Below are 22,191 nucleotides of genomic sequence, written 5' to 3'. Positions count from 1 at the left end.
AGTAAACATTTGAGCAGTAACTAAAAACATCGGTGTTATCAGTGCTGTTCCCAGGCCGAAAGTCAAAAACACAGCACTGCACCAGCTACTAAGAAGGAGAAAAAAATGACTGCTACTGCTGAACCCAGGACAGTATCCACCCCTTATTCCATACTATTCACGTCATGCTCAGATCCCACATTTTGAATATACCACCACTCATATATATATATATATACACACATATATATATATACACACACACATCAACAGAGAGAGAGATTATTCCTGCATGCATGGACCAATCCCTATAAAGCTGCTGAGTCCACCTAGTCCATGATGTCAGGCTCCATCTCTTTTAACAGTCTTTCAGAGCAGGAGAGGCTGTTTGCAGTGTTCACGCTCGTGAATAACTTGGGCAATAGCGTCCATTGTTAAGTCCACCCCTCGATCACGAGTCCATCTGTATGTTGCATCTCTGCCCTGATGGCCTGAAGTGTCATGGGCCCACCAGGCTCAAAATTATTCACCCTCCCCTTCAGCAGTTTCTGCAACTTGTCGTTGGAGACTCCATAGAGCTGCCTTCCATCTCCGACACTTCCAAAGCACTGGAGGGACCAAGTGGACTAGATACTCACCCATACTGTTCCACACAACCTGCCACTCATGACTGTCCAGCCTTGGGGAAAACCTCTTGGTCCTCCTATATCGTCATCTAACCCTAGACAAGACCCAAACCCGACTCTGCTTAACTTTTGAGATCAGGCAAAATGGTCGTGGGTAAAACACACTCTGTATGTGTGCCAACATGCTGATCCCCATCACAATCAGCAGGCAGGTCCCAAGGGTACCCAAAGGCCATTCAACACCTTCAGAACTCTCAAACGATGCTGCTGTACTTGTCACTGGGGCTGGTGTAGCTGCTGTGCTTGCCAGCTCTCTCACCACCAGCTTCTCTTTTTCTGAGTCCAGATCTTCCTCCTCTGCCTTGTTGGAAAGTGCTGCGTGGTCTCCTGCATCCTCCACTTGTCCCGGGTGCCCGAGGCTGGACCCAGCTGAGACTCCCAAAGGTGGTATCTTGCTCTCCGCATCCTCCTGAGGCTCAGGCTCATGGGGCTCGGCGGGCAGCTGCTGGGGGATGCTCTCAGCCACCAAGGGGCTGGGCTTGGCCACGGGGCTCGGCTCCTCCGCCACCTCCTCCCGCTGCTTGGCAGCTGCCTCCTTCCCCTCCTCGACTGCCCAGACCTCCTTCAACAGCAGCCGCCCCCTTCCAGCCTCCTGGTCCCTGGGGCTGCTCTCCCGGGCCGGTTCAGCTGCCAGCAGCTCCCAGAGCCTCTCCCCTTGGCTCTCTGCAGCTTCACAAAGACGGACGCGATGACAAGGGCATGGTGAAGAGCAGCGGGACGGCCAGGTACAAGATCACAGCCGTGTCCATCCTGCCCTGCTGCCGGAGCCCGCCTGTATTACAAGTCATTACCATAAAGTACAGTGAAACAAGGACCTTAGCCTGAGCCCCCCCATCCGATAAACATTAACACAGCAAATACCAGCTGTAATGTAAATGTAAATGTAAAATGTAAATACCGACATGCTGACACTGTGAGATCAAGAGCAAAAACTTTGAGAGCCAATAAATCAGCATTGTGATGAGCGACTATTAATCCGAAACAATGCATGCTTATCATAAATATGATTTGACACATTCTGGTCAGATCTGTCGTTATCTCAACTCTTTGTGCCCCACACTGGGCCCCAAAAAGAACTGTCGTGGTTTAAGCTCAGCCGTAAATCAGCCACGCAGTCTCCATCTCACTCCCCCCTGTGCTTCTGCCCTCCCCCTGCTCCCGGAGGGATGGGGAAGAGATTCAAAAGAATGTAACTCCCATGGGTTGAGAGAAGAACAGTCCAGTAACTAAGGTATAACACAAACCACTACTGCTGCCATCAATAATAACAATGATAAAGGAAATAACAAAGGAAGAGAATACAATACTACCCGCCAACCAATACCCAGCCTGACCGAGCAGTGAACTAGCCCTTCTGTGTAACTCCCAGTTTACATCCTAGGCATGATGTACTGTGGTATGGAATATCTCTTTGGTTAGTTTGGGTCATGTGTCCTGTCTCTGCTTCCTCCCAGCTTCCCCTCTACCCTGGCAGAGCATGAGCCTCAGAAAGTCCTTGGTCAGAGTAAACATTTGAGCAGTAACTAAAAACATCGGTGTTATCAGTGCTGCTCCCAGGCCAAAAGTCAAAAACACCAGCTACTAAGGAGAAAATGTGACTGCTACTGCTGAACCCAGGACAACTTAGAAGTTTTATCAGCCATTTAGCTCTCTTAAATGTGAGCAGTATTGCGTAGTAAAGGAACAGTAACTAGTAACATGTCTTTCACAATGGTTTAGAATTTAGAGATGAAAGCAGGTATAGACAGAGAGGCCTAAAAAGGCAAACATTTATATGAGTATTAAGAGATACCAAGAGAACAGCACGTTTTTCTGGCTTGTTTCAGTTAATATTTTATACTTGGAAATTGTTTTCCAAAGCTTTCAACTAAATAAAGTTGCACTTAATGTCTATTTCCAAAGCAGAAACATTGAGGCAGGCAGACTCTCACCTCTTTTGATCAGAAAGCCTGAGATTTCAGAGGCTTTCTGGCTGACAAGCTTCGTCAGAAAATGGCTTGGCTAAGATGAAACATCGTATTTCAACAAAACCATTCTGAAAAGCTCCAGTATAAGATCACGAGGGCCAAGGCATCAAGCAGCAGAGACTGAAGACACATCACAAATGAAGACAAGCGCTTTTTTCTTTTATCCACTATGTTTTTTATACAACACTCAAAGCAATGCAGACAAGTTTTTCCGGACGGACCACTGGAGTGATCTAGTTTAGCAAGTCCTACCTGGAAACCATTCAACAAAGCCCCTGTTGATGGCTCCAGACAGTGCACCTTCCAACCTAGATGAACTGAGAGTACAGGACACCTAGCATAGGTGGAAGTCAGAAAGATTTACTAGAGCTTTGTATACATTCAGAACTGACACTGCTGTGCCACCACCATTTCAGCCCTCATTACTCTTCTTCTGGGTAAAGCAGCCTCGAATGCTACTGTGCTCAAGATTACCTGTGGCAGCTGGGGTCTTCTTTCCTGAATGCTGTATTTCACCCAGGCCATCACTGCATTGAACACCTGCTCTTCACTGCGAACATTTAACTCATCACTGGATATAATGTCTATGAGCTGATTGGCAGGAAGCAGCATGAACTCCTCACTTTCCATTACCTGGTTAAACAGAAAACGAAGGGGAGGGGAAAAAAAAGTAAGGAGAACAGCCAAAGCACCAGAGCATTCACCACACCAGCACTTCAGTGCAACTCTAAAGAGGATACAGTCCACCTGAATTACAGTCTAATGTACAGACCCAGTAAAGTGCCAAATACCCATCAGTTTTGACATCAACGCATGTGACGGGTTTGCTATACAGAGCAGAATGCAGCCCCTTGCAACACAACAAAGACACTTTTAGATGGGAATGCAAGTGAAAGGGACCTTTACACAATTTTTAGTTTTTTTTTGTAGGACACTTTAAACCACAGAACGCACTGGTCAGATTTCAAAATACAGGAAAAAAAATAAACCCCTTCTTAAAAATCAGTCTCCTTGTTTGGCATGTCTAACACAAAGCAGAAATAAAAATGTTGCATAGCTGATAAATATGTGACTGAAAAGCACTATCAGAATAGAGAGGCTCTATTCACAAGGAATTCAAATCAGAGAACAAAATAAAAGTCTCAGAAAAAAGTTACCAGAGGCATTGTAGAGAACATGGAAAGTCTTCCTGAATGCCGATTTGTGGCAGAACAAAAGTATTTCAGGAAAGGAGATGAACTCATTTGATCCTGCCTCTTTCATTGGTTCTTAATATATAAGTATCCACAAGTCCAGATGAACTAAAGAGGGAACCAGAGCCTCCTAACGCTCTAAAGACTGATCTCTTATGAAATTCAAGCCACTGACAATCTCCAAACACATAATTCCTTCAGCATGCAAGATAGAATCATAGAATAGTTAGGGTTGGAAAGGACCTCAAGATCATCTAGTTCCAATCCCCCTGCCATGGACAGGGACACCTCACACTAAACATCCCACCCAAGGCTTCATCCAACCTGGCCTTGAACACCGCCAGGGATGGAGCACTCACAACCTCCCTGGGCAACCCATTCCAGTGTCTCACCACCCTAACAGGAAAAAATTTCCTCCTTATATCCAATTTAAACTTCCCGTTTAAGTTTTAACCCGTTACCCCTTGTCCTGTCACTACAGTCCCTGACGAAGAGTCCCTCCCCAGCATCCCTATAGGCCCCCTTCAGGTACTGGAAGGCTGCTGTGAGGTCCCCACGCAGCCTTCTCTTCTCCAGGCTGAACAGCCCCAACTTTCTCAGCCTAACTTGGTACGGGAGGTGCTCCAGTCCCCTGATCATCCTTGTGGCCCTCCTCTGGACTTGTTCCAACAGTTCCATGTCCTTTTTATGTTGAGGACACCAGAACTGCACACAATACTCCAGGTGAGGTCTCACAAGAGCAGAGTAGAGGGGCAGGATCACCTCCTTCGACCTGCTGGTCACACTCCTTTTGATGCAGCCCAGGATACAGTTGGCTTTAGCAACCAAGTTTCTCAGGATGCTTTATCTATCACTGAGGACTGCTCACACAACACACTGCAGAGCACACGCGAGTCAGTCTGTGACTGCCTTTAGAAGTTACAGAGCTCATGCACAGCCATGTCTTCCACACAGGTAGCATGAGAAAGATGCAAGAATCAAAATAAAGAGAACTGCAGAAATGGTTTGATTGACAATTGCCAGCTTGGCTTCCCTACAAGCATTCCCAGTCTGTCGACTGTAATCTCCAAGATGTTCAGTGACAAAAAGTAACTTAATATTGGCTTGTTCTTATCATTTGTGAGCACATTAGAATTCCATGACTTATTTTATGATTTGCAGCACAAATTAAAGAAAAATATCTTGACACAACCATCTCAACAGGAGTCAGCTGTGCAATCCTTTTAACTACCTAAAGAAGTTACTTAAAAGCACTCAACAGACACATAAAAATTAGAAAATTACTGACAACAGAAAATATAGTTAAAAAAGACCACAATAATGAGATCAGTTACCAGACTGTTCTTGGATTCCATGGGCTTTCAGGGACAGGTTAACCCACACTTCTTCAGCCTTACAGTAAGAACTGGGTTGGTCATTAAAGATATTTATCAGCATTTTTCCATAGTCTCCCTCCTTTCTACATTGACTAGCTCATGTCTAAACTTTACTCTGACAGTTTGTAAATGCAGCCTCAGAGTCTGAAAACAGACTCTCCCATCCACCCTCAGAAAACCCAGTTTCATTGATAACCTCACAAAACTCAAAGTACTGGAAGCACTTCTGCAAACCAAATCATTACTACTATGCAACTTGTTAGTTTATACAGTAAATTACTTTAAATGCTTTGGCTTATTTTGGCTTAATTATCAGGACACTAATAATTACTTGATTAATACTCATGGTCTACTAGACTGACTTCTTATTAAACAAGAATAGGATGGGCTTCATTTCCTCTACAGTATTCATGTGCACTGCTGCTTTTACAAATAGAATAAATGTCAAAGTATACCACATAGAATGCATTTTTTTGTTTGTTGATACAAAGTGCACCTTGTTCATCCCCAAGTATATTTTTCCCTTCACAGAGGTGTCAGAGACCAAACAAAAGAATACAAAAGTTGTTCCTATACAGCAGAGTTGTTAACAGAACCATTTCACATTATATCCACAAGATTAACTAGGGGGTTTAGGCAACAAATTAAATTAAGGAGAATGGAAAACTTGGAAAAATATTTTACCAAGAAGTTAATGATGTAATGCAGATACATACACATAAAAATTAATAGAACTAGAGGTCAGTGCAGCAGAGGACACGAAGCGATAAAAACTGCATGGATTGGCCTGATGCCTAGTGCTTAATATTTTACATTGTCATTCAGGAAATTCCCATCTCGCACTTCTGCCCAGCTCAGAGGAATGATGAGCGTACAACCTCTGCAGAGGAAGGCACATTTTTATCAGTTCTCAGCCTCCACAGTAGAGGATGATTAAGTAGATAGATCACTGGCTTCCATCAGAGATTACCAATCCACTCTCCAGAAGGAAAATACTGGCAGAATATAACACAATCCCAACAAGCAGCATCACTAAGATTGTCTGCAGAGAAACAGTAAGAGCAAAGAAATGATCATTAAGGATGAAGAGCTGCAAAATTCCCAGGGCACTGAAAGGGACATCAAAACCGGCCCAGGCCAAAAAAAAAAAAAATAAAAAATAGAGCTCTAATCTAAGTAAGTGTTTTCCAGAGGCCGTGATTCAGTTAAGTCAATTTTAATTTGTGTCATCTTTGAGCAGGAGTGGTTTTGAGTCCAAAACTTTTGCTTTGTATGTTTTAACAGGGCTAAGAAAGACAGAAAGCTGTTTTTGAGGGACTGCAAAAGAAAAGAACCCCATAGCAAGCAGCCCTTAATAGCCAGCTATATGTATTAATGCTAAAACATTTTAAACAAAAATTGTTATGCTGTCATTCAGAGACTTGTAAGCATGCCCTACTCATGTAATAACAAAAGCAGCACAGATCTAACCACTAAAACAATCAAGCACTGAAAAAAATTGCTATACCATCCTGCTCCTCCCCCCTGAAAAACTATGTAAGAAACAAAATGCAGAGCAAGCACCGAGCACACGAAATGGAGCTAACATGCAGGGCTTTTGGGAAATCACCAAGTTCTGCAGAACACAAGCTCTCATCTTAAAACAGCAGATTCTATTTTCTAGTCTTTACAGATAGGAAAGATGTATTTAACTGCAACTTTTAGAGTAAACTGATGTAATGTGTCTACAGTTAGACACTAAGTATTGTCTTCAACGTCTCAAACAGTCAAGTTCCATTGTGTTTGCTTCTGCTCATATTTTTCTTAAGTACTGACTGAAACTAATACAATTCCAATCTGTTTCCTGCAGAGGAAGAAAAGTTAGCAAGCTGCAATCAATTACAGCATTTACATACTGCAGCTTCTCTGGGGACACTAAATGAGCATCAGGAGTTGATACCGGAGTTAGCCCCTTTGGAAAAGATCTACCTGTGAAGCAGGTAGAAAGAGATTTCTCCACGGCAGGCTACATGTTACAAGGGATGGAAGAGTGCAGTTTCTAGAAGAGGCAAGAGGCTAATCTCTTTTAGCACGGGAATAGACATCCATGCTAAGAGCACTCCTAGAGAGCAGCTCGTTCCCAAACACACACAAATTTTTACCCTTCCAATCAGGGCTCAGGAAAGACACCGCTTAAAAGCACTAGACTCCTTTCTGCATCTGGGTGTCATAGCAAAGCAAAGACTCACTCTTCCAGACTACTGCTCACAAAATTCTTGATTACTATGCTGATCCTTCCCTGAACCAGTTGCTGGCAATTCCCCAGCCCAAAAGACAAAAAAAAATTAAAATTAAAAAAACATTAAAAAAAAATCACCTAGGCAGAATTAACATATGAAGAGAGATGAGTTTAGAAAGGTAAGCTACAAAATTAAACAGCTTCTGCTGAATAATAGATGCAAATCCCCAGTTCTGCTACAGCAAGGGAGTTAAGACTCCACTGAAGCTGGTGTATGCTCTCCCTATACACCTGCCTTTCCGATCCCTAAACTCGACATCAAACTTTTTTGGTTCTATTGATGCATTGTCCTTCCTTTAACACCTGGCTCCTCTCCAATCACATAGAATCCAGAACATTTCTGAAAGCTGAATGAAATGTCATACCATTATGCAGTCCTGTCAAATTCACTGCCAAACTCCAGCTACACCTGCAACCTTGCCTTCCACATAGCACTTGCCACCCAACTTTAAGAAATGCTATGGATCATATACAAACCATCAGTACAACACAGTCCTACAAGTACTTCTTTCCTCTTTCTTCCCTACCTAATGACTGGAACTCACCACTGTTAGGGCACACAGCAAATGTAAAGGCAGAATTTAGAAAGAAGCACAAGATGATTGCTGCTCAAAGCTGTCACAGGACACATTCACACATTTTACACCCTAACTCCAACACACTAGCTTCTTACCTCCTGGAAGTTATGCTGTGTGAACTTGTCAGCAATCCTCAATAGTTCACGGCACGAGTGGGTGTCAGCAAAAGCTCGGATGCCCAGGCAATTGGAAGGGTCCAACTGTCTCTTAAGGAATTCACAGCAGGCCTCCTGGATCTCAGCCAACTGGAGAAGGCAAGCAGCTGGCAACAAGGTCTGGACATTTCCCTCTTCTACAGTGATCTGAGAAGTGTATGCAAAGTCAATCAGCAGTTCCATGGCCCTTTCGTCGATGTCTCTAATTACTACCTCTGTCTGCCGAGACTCTGCCAGCTCCCCAGTGAACATGGCTCGGAAGTAAGGGCTGCAGGCTGACAGAATCACCCTGTGGGCGTAGATCTTCTTTGCACCAACTACTAGCACCACATCGCACAGCTCCCGGTGCTTCCTCAGAAGATTGATGACTTCCAAGGTTTGTCGAGGGTGCTTGTCAGAGATGTAGGGCATGCGAGCAGGCTGTGGCACCCCTTCTGGCAGTTTGTTAGGATCTCCAAGTGTGCAACGGCTAGTCACATCCATTCCGGTCTCTCCTGGTCGAGTACTGCTACACCTGCAGCGGAGGAAGTCATAAGACAGGACCATCGTCAACTAATCTACCACCAACTGTAAGCCAAAGCTCTACAGCTCGCACTGATTACAAGCACAAAACCAGCAGTGACTGTAGCTCCTTGTCGTAACACGGAAACAAGCACACAATCACGTGAAAGAGGAATCTGTCTCTAACCAAAGCATACCTAGAAGTAAACAAATGTCAACTTGTAACAGGCTTATATTTATACCTATTTTTGTATGTTTTCTATGACACATGGCTGTAATACCGAACTACACACACGTATTCATTAACTGAACCTCATAATAACCTTGTGTGGTAGAGAAGCAATATCCCCATTTCACAGGGAGTGACTCAAAGCAGAAAAGATTAGCCCACTTGCCCATTGTCACTTGAGTTTTCTTTAGCAGAGCTAGAAATGGATTTCCAGTGCGAAGAATTCCAGCTGCATGATTTAACCAAGCTTTTCTGTTCTTCTACCTACAGTTTTTTACAGGGTCACTCATCAATGATATATGAACACATTAAACTGTCACACAAACTTCAGCAACTTACATAGCCTGCAGCCTACCATGAGTGTTTTGGGTTCACAGAATACCCATTTCATCATCACCTCTTCAGTTATTCTTGAATTATGGAGGCTTCTGACTCAATCCAGCTTCCCTGACACATTTCAAAAGAAGGTTAATCTTTCCCAAGAATGGTATACTAAGAACTGCAGAAGGCAATCACGATTATCAGACTGATCAGGAAAAAGTCAAAACAATCAAAGTATCTACAACTATCGGCCTAGTGAAAAAGGAAGAAAATAAAGTCATGATAACTTTAGAGATGAGGAATGACTTGAGAATATATAAACCGAGTTTCTGGTTTAAACAAAGTCTTTTCCAACAAAGTTCTGGCAAAGAGTAGGAACAACATACTATCTTACAAGTTCCACATGCAATGTGGAACTAGTTGATGTTCTTCTTGATGAAAGTTCAGGTACCTTTCCTTTATCCCTCACATCCCTGAGCAGATGTCAGCTCTGCCACAGACCAGGTGCAGTATCCCTCTGCACAGCAGCATGACAACGCTGACAGATCACACTTCACACCACATATACTACTAACCCGAGAGAATGGGAATGCAGTATTGCCCCAAACCCTTCTGCAGCTCTGTAGGGATGAACCAAGATGACACACCTCAAACCTCACTTTTCAGAGACATCTGCCTACACCCCAGGCTTCACAACACTTTACGACTGAAATCAATGCTAAGCAAGAATTAAACCTAACTCTGTTTTCAGCAATCAGACTAAATAAGCAGATTAGTACACACATAACTGAGGTGGCATTTTGCACGTTCCAAGCACACCATATGTGAATTTCTGCCACATATCATATGCACAATTACTAAGAGATGCATCAGCACCAGTAACATATCAATTACTATGAAAATAAAGAAAATAAATTATTTCCTCTTCCCACTTCAAAGGAAAACCAACACTTAGATTAATTAAGGCATACTGCACAAAATATCAGAATACTGATAGTTATGAATTATACAGTTAGTACACTAGCTGTTGAAGATCTACTGAAAGACCCAATACATGCTATCCATTACCATCTCCCCTGGTACACTGTTATCTGTGAGCAGTCACTACCTCACTTGGTTCATATTAAGAGTTAAAAAGAAATCTAACTTCACATTGCAATTGCTCAATGTATTTTGCAGCATGCTTGAAGGATAGAATTAAAAATAAGTAACTCTCATCTTTCCCTCTCATTATTATCTCAAATGAACTTTCTAACCACAGGGAAACCAGTCTCTTTACAGCAGTTCAAATTATTCACTTGCATCTTAGCTCGTTTTCTCATTCCCCTCATACACTCCGTCATCATATTCAGATGTTTCAGGACATTACCAGCTGGATCTCCCCTCTCGGTTTTGTTGCCTGTTCTTGTTCAGCCTCTGCACCTTAAATGCCTTGGGTTTTACCCCTATTCCATCTTTTTTATATCCATCACCATTCTCCTTTTCTGACATCTCTAACAAATCCTTCTGCTGTTATACTGCCTCTCACTCTCCTCCACCCACTCTTGTCCCTCACAACCCAAATTCACCTCCTAGGGTTTGACAATCATTTTCAAAGTTCTGCCAAGTTCCTCATAAAAAATGTGCTAAGCTCTCCTCACAGCAACATTGACAACATAAGTGTAATGGTACCCCTCCACCCCCACCCCCAAGACCTTGACTAAAGATCAATTTACCTAATTAGCTTATTTTCATGGTCCTCAGCAGCTAAGGCCAGAGGGCAAGTAATTTAATCCCTCTACCAAGAGACAGAGAAAGTTAGTGACAAAAAACCACCTGCAGAATCTAGTTCTTGTCAAGCAAGCCAAACAGATTTTTACTGTGCATTAGGGTCTTCAAGCTATGTCAAACCAACCCCTGGGAAAAAAAAAAAAAAAGAAAAATACAAGCCCTATTAAGACACACACTTACTATAATAATTTTTGGTCAGTCAAAGCACAACAGTACAGAACAAGCATTCTTCAAATAAAAAACCATTCCACATAACTAACATCCCACAAGAGATGACCTATGTCCAAAACAATACCTGCTTCCAGAAAGCAGAATCCCTCTACTACATCTGTAGGCTGTCCTCAAAGACAACTCCTGCTAAAAACAGCCCTAAAGTATATCTCAGGACTTTCTAGACTGGCACAGATTCTAAATACAGAAAGATCAGATTAAGGCTATGCTGCCACAAGGAACACAGTGTACCTTGTCAATCCCACCACACAAGACTTTGTTGACACAGAGCAATGGGGTGGACCATCTTATGCCACATAACTGGCCAGATTTAGGCAGTAGTCCTTCCTAGCCAAGACTGGACAGAACAGGATTCCTCTGCCCAAATGAGACTGCTTAACAAGTCTTTAAATAAACTGAAAGGGAGTCTAGTTAGTAAGACCTGGAGGCGTTCCTGCATTGTTCCCATCAGCATTCATCTGAGTGCCTGCACTGCATCCAGCCTCCTTCCTTCAGGAAAGTCCTGGTTAATGACTAAAGAAAACTGAAAAGACGGAAAAAAACTAGATGTGTTGGGGGAGGGGGGCATCATTCCATCCCAACACACCCAGTCAGTTGCCAACACCTATAATAAATGCTCAGAACAATGTACATATATTCCAGCTGCTCCAGCCAACGAGCCGGCTTCAATTGGAGCTCGTCTCAGATGCCTCTATACAAATGCCCGTAGCATGGGGAACAAACAAGAGGAATTATAGATGTGTGCACATCTACGGGGGTATGATATAATAGGCATCACAGAAACATGGTGGGATGGCTCCTATGACTGGAGTGTTGGAATGGAAGGTTACAGGCTCTTTAGAAAAGCCAGGCCCAGCAGACGGGGAGGGGGAGTTGCCCTTTATGTTAGGGATAGGCTGGAGAGTATGGAACTCTGTCTGGGGGCAGGTGAGCAGTTTACAGAGAGTTTGTGGGTCAGGGTTAAAGGGAAAACAGCCACGGGAGACATTACTGTGGGGATCTGTTACAGGCCGCCTGATCAAGGAGAACCTGCGGATGAAGCACTCTACAGATAGGAAAAGCCTCACGCTCGCAGGCCCTTGTTCTCATGGGGGACTTCAACCACCCTGACATCTGTTGGAGCGAGGGTACAGCCCGGCACAAGCAATCCAGGAGGTTCCTTGATTGTGTGGAAGACAACTTCCTTCTGCAAGTAATAGAGGAGCCAACACGGAGAGGTGCCATGCTTGACCTTGTGCTCATCAACAGGGAAGATCTTGTTGAGAATGTGGCACTCCAGGGCAGCCTTGGATGCAGCGATCGCGAGATGGTCGAATTTGAGATCCCCAGGACAGTGAGAAGAGCATGTAGCAAGCTCACTGCCCTGGACTTCAAAAGAGCAGACTTTGGCCTCTTCAGGAGCCTGCTTAGTAAGGTTCCATGGGATACAGCCCTGGAAGGCAGGGGGGGCCAAGACTTTTTGTTGATATTCAAGGATCACCTGCTACAGGCTCAGGAGTGCTGCATCCCAACTAGAAGGAAGTGCGGCAGGAGGGCCAGGAGACCTCCTTGGATGGATAAGGAGCTGCTGAGGAAAATTCAAAGGAAAAAAGAGGCTTATAAAAAGTGGAAGCAAGGACAGGCAGCCTGGGTAGAGTACAGGGATGTTGTCCGGGAAGCTAGGGACCAGGTTAGGAAGGCTAAGGCCCAGTAAGAATTAAACTTGGCCAGGGATGTTAAGAATAACAGGAAGGGATTCTACAGGTACGTAGCAAACAAAAAACAGACCAGGGACAACACAGGCCCCCTGAGGAAGCTCTCGGGAGAACTGGCTACACAGGATTTGGAGAAGGCTGAGGTTCTGAATGACTTCTTTGCCTTGGTCTTCACTGGCAAAGGCTCTGACTGCACCACCCAGGTCTTAGAAGGCAGACACAGGGACTGTGAGAATGAAGACCTTGGGCCCACTGTGGGAGAGGATCTGGTTCGAGACCATCTTAAAAATCTGAACGCACAGAAGTCCGTGGGACCTGATGAAATCCATCCGCGGGTCCTGAAGGAGCTGGCGAATGAAGTTGCTAAGCCACTGGCCATCATATTTGAAAAGTAATGGCAGTCAGGTGAGGTTCCCAATGACTGGGAAAAGGGAAATATAACCCCCATTTTCAAGAAGGGGAAAATGGAAGACCCAGGGAATTACAGACCAGTCAGTCTCACCTCTGTGCCTGGCAAAATCTTGGAGCAGGTTCTCCTCTACAGCATGCTAAGGCACATGAAAAACAACAAGGTGCTTGGTGACAGCCAGCATGGCTTCACTAAGGGGAAATCCTGCCTGACCAATTTGGTGGCCTTCTATGATGGGGCTACAGAACTGATGGACAAGGGTAAAGCAGTTGATGTCATCTACCTGGACTTGTGCAAAGCGTTTGACACTGTCCCACACAACATCCTTCTCTCTAAATTGGAGACATATCAATTTGATGGATGGACCACTCGGTGGATAAAGAACTGGCTGGATGGCCGCACACAAAGAGTTGTGGTCAACGGCTTGATGTCCGGCTGGAGACCAGTAACGAGTGGCGTCCCTCAGGGATTGGTGTTGGGACCGGTCTTGTTTAACATCTTCATCGCTGATATGGACAGTGGGATTGAGTGCGCCCTCAGCAAGTTTGCCGATGACACCAAGCTGTGTGGTCCGGTTGATACACTGGAGGGAAGGGATGCCATCCAGAGGGACCTCAACACACTTGTGAGGTGGGCTGATGCCAACCTTATGAAGCTCAACCATGACAAGTGCAAGGTCCTACACCTGTGTCGGGGCAATTCCAGGCACAGCTACAGATTGGGCAGAGATTCAGAGGACTTGGGGGTGCTGGTCAATGAGAAAATGAACATGAGCCAGCTGCAGTGTGCGCTCGCAGCCCAGAAAGCCAACCGTATCCTGGGCTGCATCAAAAGGAGCGTGACCAGCAGGTCAAAAGAGGTGATCCTGCCCCTCTACTCTGCTCTTGTGAGACCTTGCCTGGAGTATTGTATGCAGTTCTGGTGTCCTCAACATAAAAAGGACATGGAACTCCTGGAACAAGTCCAGAGGAGGGCCATGAGGATGATCAGGGGACTGGAGCACCTCCCGTATGAAGACAGGCTGAGGAAGTTGGGGCTGTTCAGCCTGGAGAAGAGAAGGCTGCGTGGAGACCTCAGAGCAGCCTTCCAGTACCTGAAGGGGGCCTATAGGGATGCTGGGGAGGGACTCTTCGTCAGGGACTGTAGTGACAGGACAAGGGGTAACGGGTTAAAACTTAAACAGGGGAAGTTTAGATTGGATATAAGGAGGAAATTCCTTCCTGTTAGGGTGGTGAGGCACTGGAATGGGTTGCCCAGGGAGGTTGTGAGTGCTCCATCCCTGGCGGTGTTCAAGGCCAGGTTGGATGAAGCCTTGTGTGGGATGGTTTAGTGTGAGGTGTCCCTGCCCATGGCAGGGGGGTTGGAACTAGATGATCTCCAGGTCCTTTACAAAACTAACTACTCTATGATTCTATGATTCTAAAAGAGTAATAAACAAATTAGCAAATTCGTCCACAACTTATCTCTGGGTAATGCAGCAGCTTGGGAATTTTCATACTGGATCAAACCAGATACCTGATGTTAAGCACTGTGGGTTGCTGCTTACACAGGCATGGAAGCATGAATTAGAAGGACACTGATAGCAAGCACCTCCACAGGTATAATAATTTAACTGCATTATGCATGCATTATGCATATATATGCATAGAGAATGAAATGATGAGTCAGTAGCTTAGAGGTGTGAAAGACAGAAGGCAACACTTGATTCTCACATGGCAGGCTAGCTGCCTCACACACACACACACACACACACACAAAGCTAAGAGCTGCTCCTGAACACTCAGGGTGATTAAGAAGGGTTGAGGATCAGAGAAGAAATGTGTATGCAAGGATAAAAGATTCACACCCAGTTATGCAGATATTCTGGGATTAGCTTCCATCAAATGCAGGGCTTGGGAAATCAGCAAATACAATGGGCTGACAAAGGATCAGTTTTTGTAGCACACTGCTGCAAAGTACAAATGGGAACACAGGCAGTCTGCAGCCCTAAGTGAGCTAGATAAATATGCTGCTCTGCCTCCATTTTACTAGGCTACACCACTTGCCAAAACTTTATTTACTATAAAACATCCATCCTAGGAGCTTATAGCAGATCCATCCAAAGTTCAGAAAAATATCTAATAACATATCTAAAAAAAATTCTCTCTAATACTGCCCTAGAGTTCCTTAACTGCCAAGTCAGTGGACTGCCTTTTTTTGGTGGTGGTGGTGGTGTTTTTTTTTGTTTAGGTTAACATGTTTTTGTTTTAGCATAGGATTATAAGCAAGATTTAACACTCTTCAGAAAAAAAAAAAATAGGCTGACCTATGCAACAGAACAAGTGTCAAGCTGAAAACATCAACTGAAATCCAAAATCATACATCACTACTGGATTTCAGTAGCAACAGAATTTAGTAGCAAATGAAAATTCAAACCAAACCAGTAGCAATTTCTTTCAATGCTTTGATTTCAATTTAACACATACATAAAGAATATATTATTTCCTATACTGGTTACAAAACTGCCAAAACAAAGACCTTTGATTTGGCCTAGCCAAATGCAATACCTTTGGTGACAAAAGTGACAACACCACTGGCAACTAGGTAAATGGAAGTGCTTTACTGTGACAATCGATACTCTAAGAATTAGTCAGCTAAAAGTCTGATTATCATTAAAAATACCACCAATTCCTCTTCTTACCTAGCCAGCAAGTTCTAGATACACATTATCAACGAGACCGAGTCATGCAAACAAGCGGATAAACCTGACTGCAACAGTATTTTACATTACTCAACAGGAGAGCAGCAAAGATCTGCTGCATATTTACTATGAGGGTGGTGAAGCACTGGAACAGGTTGCCCAGAAAAGTTGTGGATGTCCCATACCTAAAAGTGTCCAAGGCAATGTTGGACGGGCTTTGAGAAACCTGGTCTACTGGAAGGTGTCCCTGCCCAAGGCAGGGGGGATTGGAACCACATGAGCTTTAATGTCCCTTCCAACCCAGATCAAACCATTCTATGCTTCTATGATATGTCCCTATTCCATTGTTTAGTTTGATTTCCACTTACCAAACCTAGAAAGCTCAGTTTCACCAAGAATGAGGATGTCCATACTCTGAAAGATGAAGTTATCACTGAAGTCTTTCCAAACCTCCCTAAGACTTTAGTATTTCATCTTGGGCAAGTGCTATGTCCAAGCTACTTGTTAACTTCAAGTGCACACGAGAGCCCCAAATGCACTGCTGGGGTCTGAAGGCTCTCCCTCAGCATGGTCTGGCTGCCTTTGCTCAAGGCCCCTCCAGTACAGCACTGCTATAACCTCGAATCAGGCTGCAGGGAAGAGAAAAGAGGTAGGAGGACCTCCCCACTTTGCTTGGGAGCTGCTCAAGCCCTCATGCTTGGCCTGAGCACATCTGCACCTGACCTTGTACTCCACTGATACTGACTTGCTGAGTTGGCTTCCTGGCTTGACCTCAAGCCCTTCTTCATCACTGCAGACTTGCCTGATGAGCACCAGACTCCTGACTGACCCTGATTATCAGATTTTCCCTGCCCTCCTTACTCGGGTACTGTGGGACTACACCCTTCACTGAGAGGTCCCCTCTGCCTTGCTTTTTCCTTCAGCAGAACAATGTTCTCTTGCAGCTCCCTGACAGTGAGAAAGTATAGCCTGCCCCAACTGTCACTGCATTCTTAATGCAAGTGTCATTATTCAGACCAGCCGGAAACACAGTATCAGGTACTACTCGCTCACACCTTCCACTTCTCCCTCCCCAGGCGGGATGGGGAGGAGAATCAAAAGAACGCAAAACCTGCAGGTTAAGATAAGAACAGTTTAATAACTAAAATAAAGTACAATCTCATAATAATAAGGGAAATAACAAGGAGAGAGATATAAAACTAAAAGGGGGACCCCACCCCCCAAACACAAGCAATTCACAATACAATTGCTCACCACTCGCTGTTCAATACCCAGCCCATCCCCAAGCAGCAATCAGACCCTTCTAGCCAACTCGCCCATATTATATATTGAGCATGATATGCTGTGGTATGGAATACCCCTTTGGCTAGTTTGGGACAGGTGTTCCATCTCTGCTCCCTCCTGCCTTCTATGCTCTTCTGCACTGGCAGGGCAAGGGAAACTGAAAAGTCCTTCATCAGGGTAAGCACTACTTAGCAACAGCTAGAACATCAGTGTGTTATCAGCATTATTCTCACACTAAAGCCGAAACACAGCACTGCACCAGCTATTAGGAAGAAAATTAACTGTGTTCCAGCTGAAACCAGGACAGGAAGATAAATCATGTTTCAACATCAATGCGTTTTCTCTACTATACCCTTGACAGAAGTATCTGCAATGACTTTTCTGTTCAAACTGTACTTCCCATCCTCTGAATGCTGTATACATTTGATACCAAGTCAGCATGCTTACTAACAGAGTACAGACTAAGTCTCACTTCCCTCTTCTTGCAGTATCTAACAGGACTCTTGCACATGATATAAAACGGCTGCAAAGCTCTGAATAAAACGATAGAAGGAAGTACTCCACCATTTGCTTAGCTGGACTTTATAGGAAGATTTGGGAGCTTAAAATTCAGTCAGGAATCTTTTATCATTTTCTGCTAAGACATGCGGGAGAAAAACAAATTTTATCAACAAAGAGGCCCTTAAAACATGCAAGTATATTCAAGAACTGAAGTCCACAGCTTATGATAAGAGCCCTGCTTGACATGCCTAGGCTGCAGCAGTACAATATGTCGAGGCACAGTAATCAGCTAGTTAGTTCAAAATTAAGAGCACGTAAATATGTCAGACTTGTTATCCATGCTTTACCCTGTTTTGCCAGAGAGGGAGAGAAAACAAAAAGTACTCAAAGGTCTGGTCTGCGCCCATTATCCAAATAAAATTTAGAAAGTCCCCCAAAGCCTGAAGTGCCAAATGCTGTAGACAGAAATGCTCCACATATTCATCTATGATTAAAATTCCTTTTCTACTTTTACATGACTGTTTACAGAATTATTGTTAATAAAAGTTTCCCTGCTTTCAACATCCTGAAGAGTGCTAACAGACTGAGCAATCTGTGCAAGTTGTATTTACTTCATTTAGAGGTATAGAACTTAAGGAAACTTTGCTTCCACACAGCTTGTATCACACACAAGCACAGAAATATATCTGCTGTTAAGTTTCTCCATCAGATTGCCACTGGATAGTGAAACGCAACTAGAACTAGCAGACAACCCTGTTTGCCAAACTGTCATCAAGCTGATTTACTGCGGTAATTGTTTCTCTATATAACAGATACGTTTTTAACATAATCACCGCAAAAACTCCCCTGAATTAAACTTCATCTTGAACTCATTCGAAGTGAGGCAGCTGGCATTCATAATTTGAAAACAAAATCTCCTTTTCACCCAAGACCTTACCTCAGCAAAGCAACTAAACTTCTTTAGTTAAGGGGAGAAACAATGCCTCTTAAAGTTTAAATTTATTCCCAGGCAGATTATTTCACACACTTAAATTAGTAGTTAAATACCGAATTTTAAACAGCATAGTAAACGGGGGATGGAGAATCATGATAACTCGTCTGCTGTACTCTTTCTAACAGCACATTCATTTAGAGACTTCTGGTGTTATAAATATAGAAAGCTAAATACATTTAAGTAACGACTAAGAGTGAACACTTTATATTATAATTCTCTTAGCCAGGGCTTAACAACAACAACAAAATAAAAATAAAAATAAAAAAGAAAGAAATTGTCTAGTCACTTAAGAAACCAACTTGTGTGATTTATCATGGCTGCGTAAGAGAAGGACAATTGTTCTTCACAGTCTTACCTGCGCATTGGCTTTCCGTCCATGCACCGCGCAGAGAAACCTTCACCCTATTCTTCAAGACCTGATCCAAAAGAAAAAGAGAACAAAAAAGGGTCATATTCTGAAGTAAGAGAACCTTCTTTCTGCTCTTCATCCTGGCTCTAGGACCACAGAACAGACCACATCCACAGACTAATACGCCTTCAAGCTCTTAACCAGCTATAATTCACAGCCTAGATTAATGATGTCTTGGACTGTAGAGAATAAAACAGGAGAAAATATCATCAACATTAAATTTCATCACAGCTGCATAATGATTCTTTAGGCAAATGGAACACACACATCATAAAGTCAATAAACTGCCTGCCTCCCTGAATCCTTAAAACTGTTCTACCAAAGGAAAAAATACCTCATGTAACAGGGTGTTTACTCTCACTCCTTCCCCAGAGCCAGGAGGTATCTCTCCTTCATACATTTACCAGATTTAAGGCAGGCTGGCACCTAATAAACAGCACTGTGCTGCTCAACAGCTACACTGAGGAAACAGTATTTGACGCAAGATAGAACTTGTGTCTGCAAACTGAAGATAACTATGTTCCCCAGAGGTAAAAGGGATGCTAATAATGGTAGTACATCTGCAAAGATTAATGATGCTGCCTAATGCTTTCTCCACTCCAAATATCCATTTTCTGAGGGGAATAACAGTTGCAAACTGCACAGGTCTTCCACGTTCAACCACTAACTTCAATTTTAATGTAGATTAACCCTTTTTACAAAGGTATCAATCATCTAAATTTTCTTTTTAATATCAACTCAATTAGGAGTACATTTAATTCAATCATTATTTAAAGCAATAAGGCTAACTTAAGTCATATATTAAAAAAAACATAAGGATATTCTGCTTCCATACTGACTTCCTCTCATCCATAAATGCGGTGAGAAATCAGAACACAGTGAAACTATAGGAAAAGCAATGACAGAACGAGACTGAATAACTCTGACAATAAACAGAAGTAACAATTCAAATAGGAAAACTTAAATTCTGGAAGAATAAAATAATGTTTGGAAGACTGAAACTGTCTCATTGGAGTCCTGCATCCAACAGTAACAAAATTTTTTCTGGCACAATTTAACTACAAAATAAATATTTGGCTACGTGAAGAAGCACATTATTTTATATGCAGCATTCTGTAGGTACATTATCACAGAAACACAAACATAGCAGTTTGCCAGCTGATGAAGAATAAGCTCAGACTTGCTGTCTTCCACAGCTGCAAATTACTCAGGTTCATCGTTTCCTGCAAATAAAGCCAGCCGATTCCTCCTGGTTAGGGCACTGCACACCCATTTAAATCCAAACTATGAATGCTCGACCTCACTCCGACCAGACCCTGCTACCCCTCCTCTCCCCAGCATCGAAGGGCTTCCCGGAAAAGCGAGCCTCACTGCATGCACCCACAGGGAACACCAGCTGCCCCACTGCAAAGTAGCATCTCCACAACTGCCCGCGTGCTGTAACACATTCAAAGGCTGTTCAGAGCATTCTGCACACGCTAGAAGTGTAGACGATGCTATTCTTAAGATGCCTGATTGCATCAGATTTAAACCCCTTAAAACACATGAAAAGTCATGAGAAGGAAAGAAAAAAAAAAAGCCCCAACACATTTTAGCTCGGGATTCTCGGTTTGGTGCTCTCTGCGGGGCAGCAACCGGACGAAATGACAACCTCTTCAGCAATGCGTAGCCCTGGCTTTCAATCACCCGCAGGCGCAAGTAGGCTTCCCGGGACATGCGGCTGCTCCTCCCTCACGAACACGGCTCCCTCCTGCCCCTTCCCCCGCAGACCTCAGGCCAACAGCCCGCGGCGGCCGGCAAATGACAGCAAGCGGCAGGCAGGGGCGCGGACCCCGACCCGCCGGAGAAGCCGACCCGAGCCGAGAAGGCGGACGCGCTCCTCCAGGCCACCGCTTCCCCACCGGCCCGGGAGCGAATGGCCCAGGCCGCGCTGCAACGGCGGCCTGCCGAGACACCGCCACACGCACGGCTGCCAGCCTTGCCCCGCCACACCAGCAGCACCGGGAGAAGGCAGCGCGCCCGGCCCCGCACCGCTGCGGCAAACGGGCCCCCAGCAGCCACGGGCTCCGGCGAGAAGCAGCCCCCAGCTCAACACCTCCGGACGGCCCGAGCGGCGCTCACTCACGCTGGGCGCGGGATCCGCCGCCGAGCCACGGTCCCGCAACAGCCGCCCCGAACACCGCGCACCCGGCGCGCCCCTCCCCACCGGCAGGAAATGACCCGACCCCGCGCGACGGCCCCGCCAACCGCTGCTGCTGCGCGACGGCCCGCGCCCGCCTCTTCCGTCCCCACCCGCGGCAGCGGCTGCTGGCGCGGCCCCGGCCTCGGCCCCGTATAAGGCGGGGCCTGGTGCAGTCCGCCGCTGGCTGTGACTTTCCCCAGAGCTGGTCCTGTGCCGGCAGGGTCCGTGCCGGCCGGTGTATCCGTGTTGGCCGGGTGCGCCTGCCGACGTCATGCGGCACTCACTGTGCCGAGGGCCCCGGTGGCTACCCCTATCCCGCCGGGTAATCGGCACCCCAGAAAGGCACCCACACCCTGGAGGTTCTAAGTACAAGCCCATGTACCGGTGAGGCGGCAGCAAACGATACATGCCGGGCTACCACAGGTCGTTTCCCTCCAGGAGTAGTTACGGACTAATCAGCCTCCAGAGGCAGTGCGACGGCAAACACGAGGACAAGAGCAGGTGTTAGGAAGTCGGAGGATGGCACCTCCAGATCTAGTATGTTCATCCACGCACCGGTGACCTCGCCACTTAACTGCTCCCTCAGCTCCTCCACGGCAGCCACCGCGCCGCCTGCTGGGGATGGACAGTTCCCCGACGTGCCTGCTGGTTCGGAGCTCTCTCTGGTTCACGCTGCCTTGCACGGCTTCCCCCATCCCTGCTCCCTACCCTTTTGGCACCATGTTGAACACTTCGAGCTCTGCCTAAGGTGAAACCTCACCGGCAGGTGTGCGG

At 45.1% G+C, this 22,191-nt stretch overlaps 1 protein-coding gene across 5 annotated transcripts in view; it reads right to left on the bottom strand.

The window, feature by feature from the left end:
- The window catches only part of KLHL20 (kelch like family member 20), a 32,075-nt gene extending 10,604 nt beyond the window's left edge, over window positions 1–21,471 (bottom strand). For 3 of the 5 annotated variants that reach the window (XR_010611451.1, XR_010611452.1, XM_065674019.1), the window contains exons 1-4: window positions 21,361–21,471; window positions 19,182–19,242; window positions 8,153–8,726; window positions 3,107–3,265 (exon numbers count right to left, since the gene is read on the bottom strand). Coding sequence is in view for 3 of the 5 variants with exons in the window: in XM_065674019.1 (XP_065530091.1) it covers window positions 3,107–3,265; window positions 8,153–8,726; window positions 19,182–19,204 (756 nt within the window). In the remaining 2 variants the exon portion in view is untranslated. Of the gene's footprint in view, window positions 1–3,106; window positions 3,266–8,152; window positions 8,759–19,181; window positions 19,243–21,360 lie in introns of those variants that run through there. The other 2 variants (XM_065674018.1, XM_065674017.1) reach the window with 2 other exon arrangements.
- Between the last annotated feature and the right edge of the window lie 720 nt (window positions 21,472–22,191).

The sequence above is a fragment of the Lathamus discolor genome, chromosome 3 (assembly GCF_037157495.1).
Source record: "Lathamus discolor isolate bLatDis1 chromosome 3, bLatDis1.hap1, whole genome shotgun sequence".
In the NCBI taxonomy this organism is placed as follows: Eukaryota; Metazoa; Chordata; class Aves; order Psittaciformes; family Psittacidae; genus Lathamus; species Lathamus discolor.
Note: the sequence above shows the minus strand (reverse complement) of the source record. Positions and strands in the feature narration are given on the sequence as shown.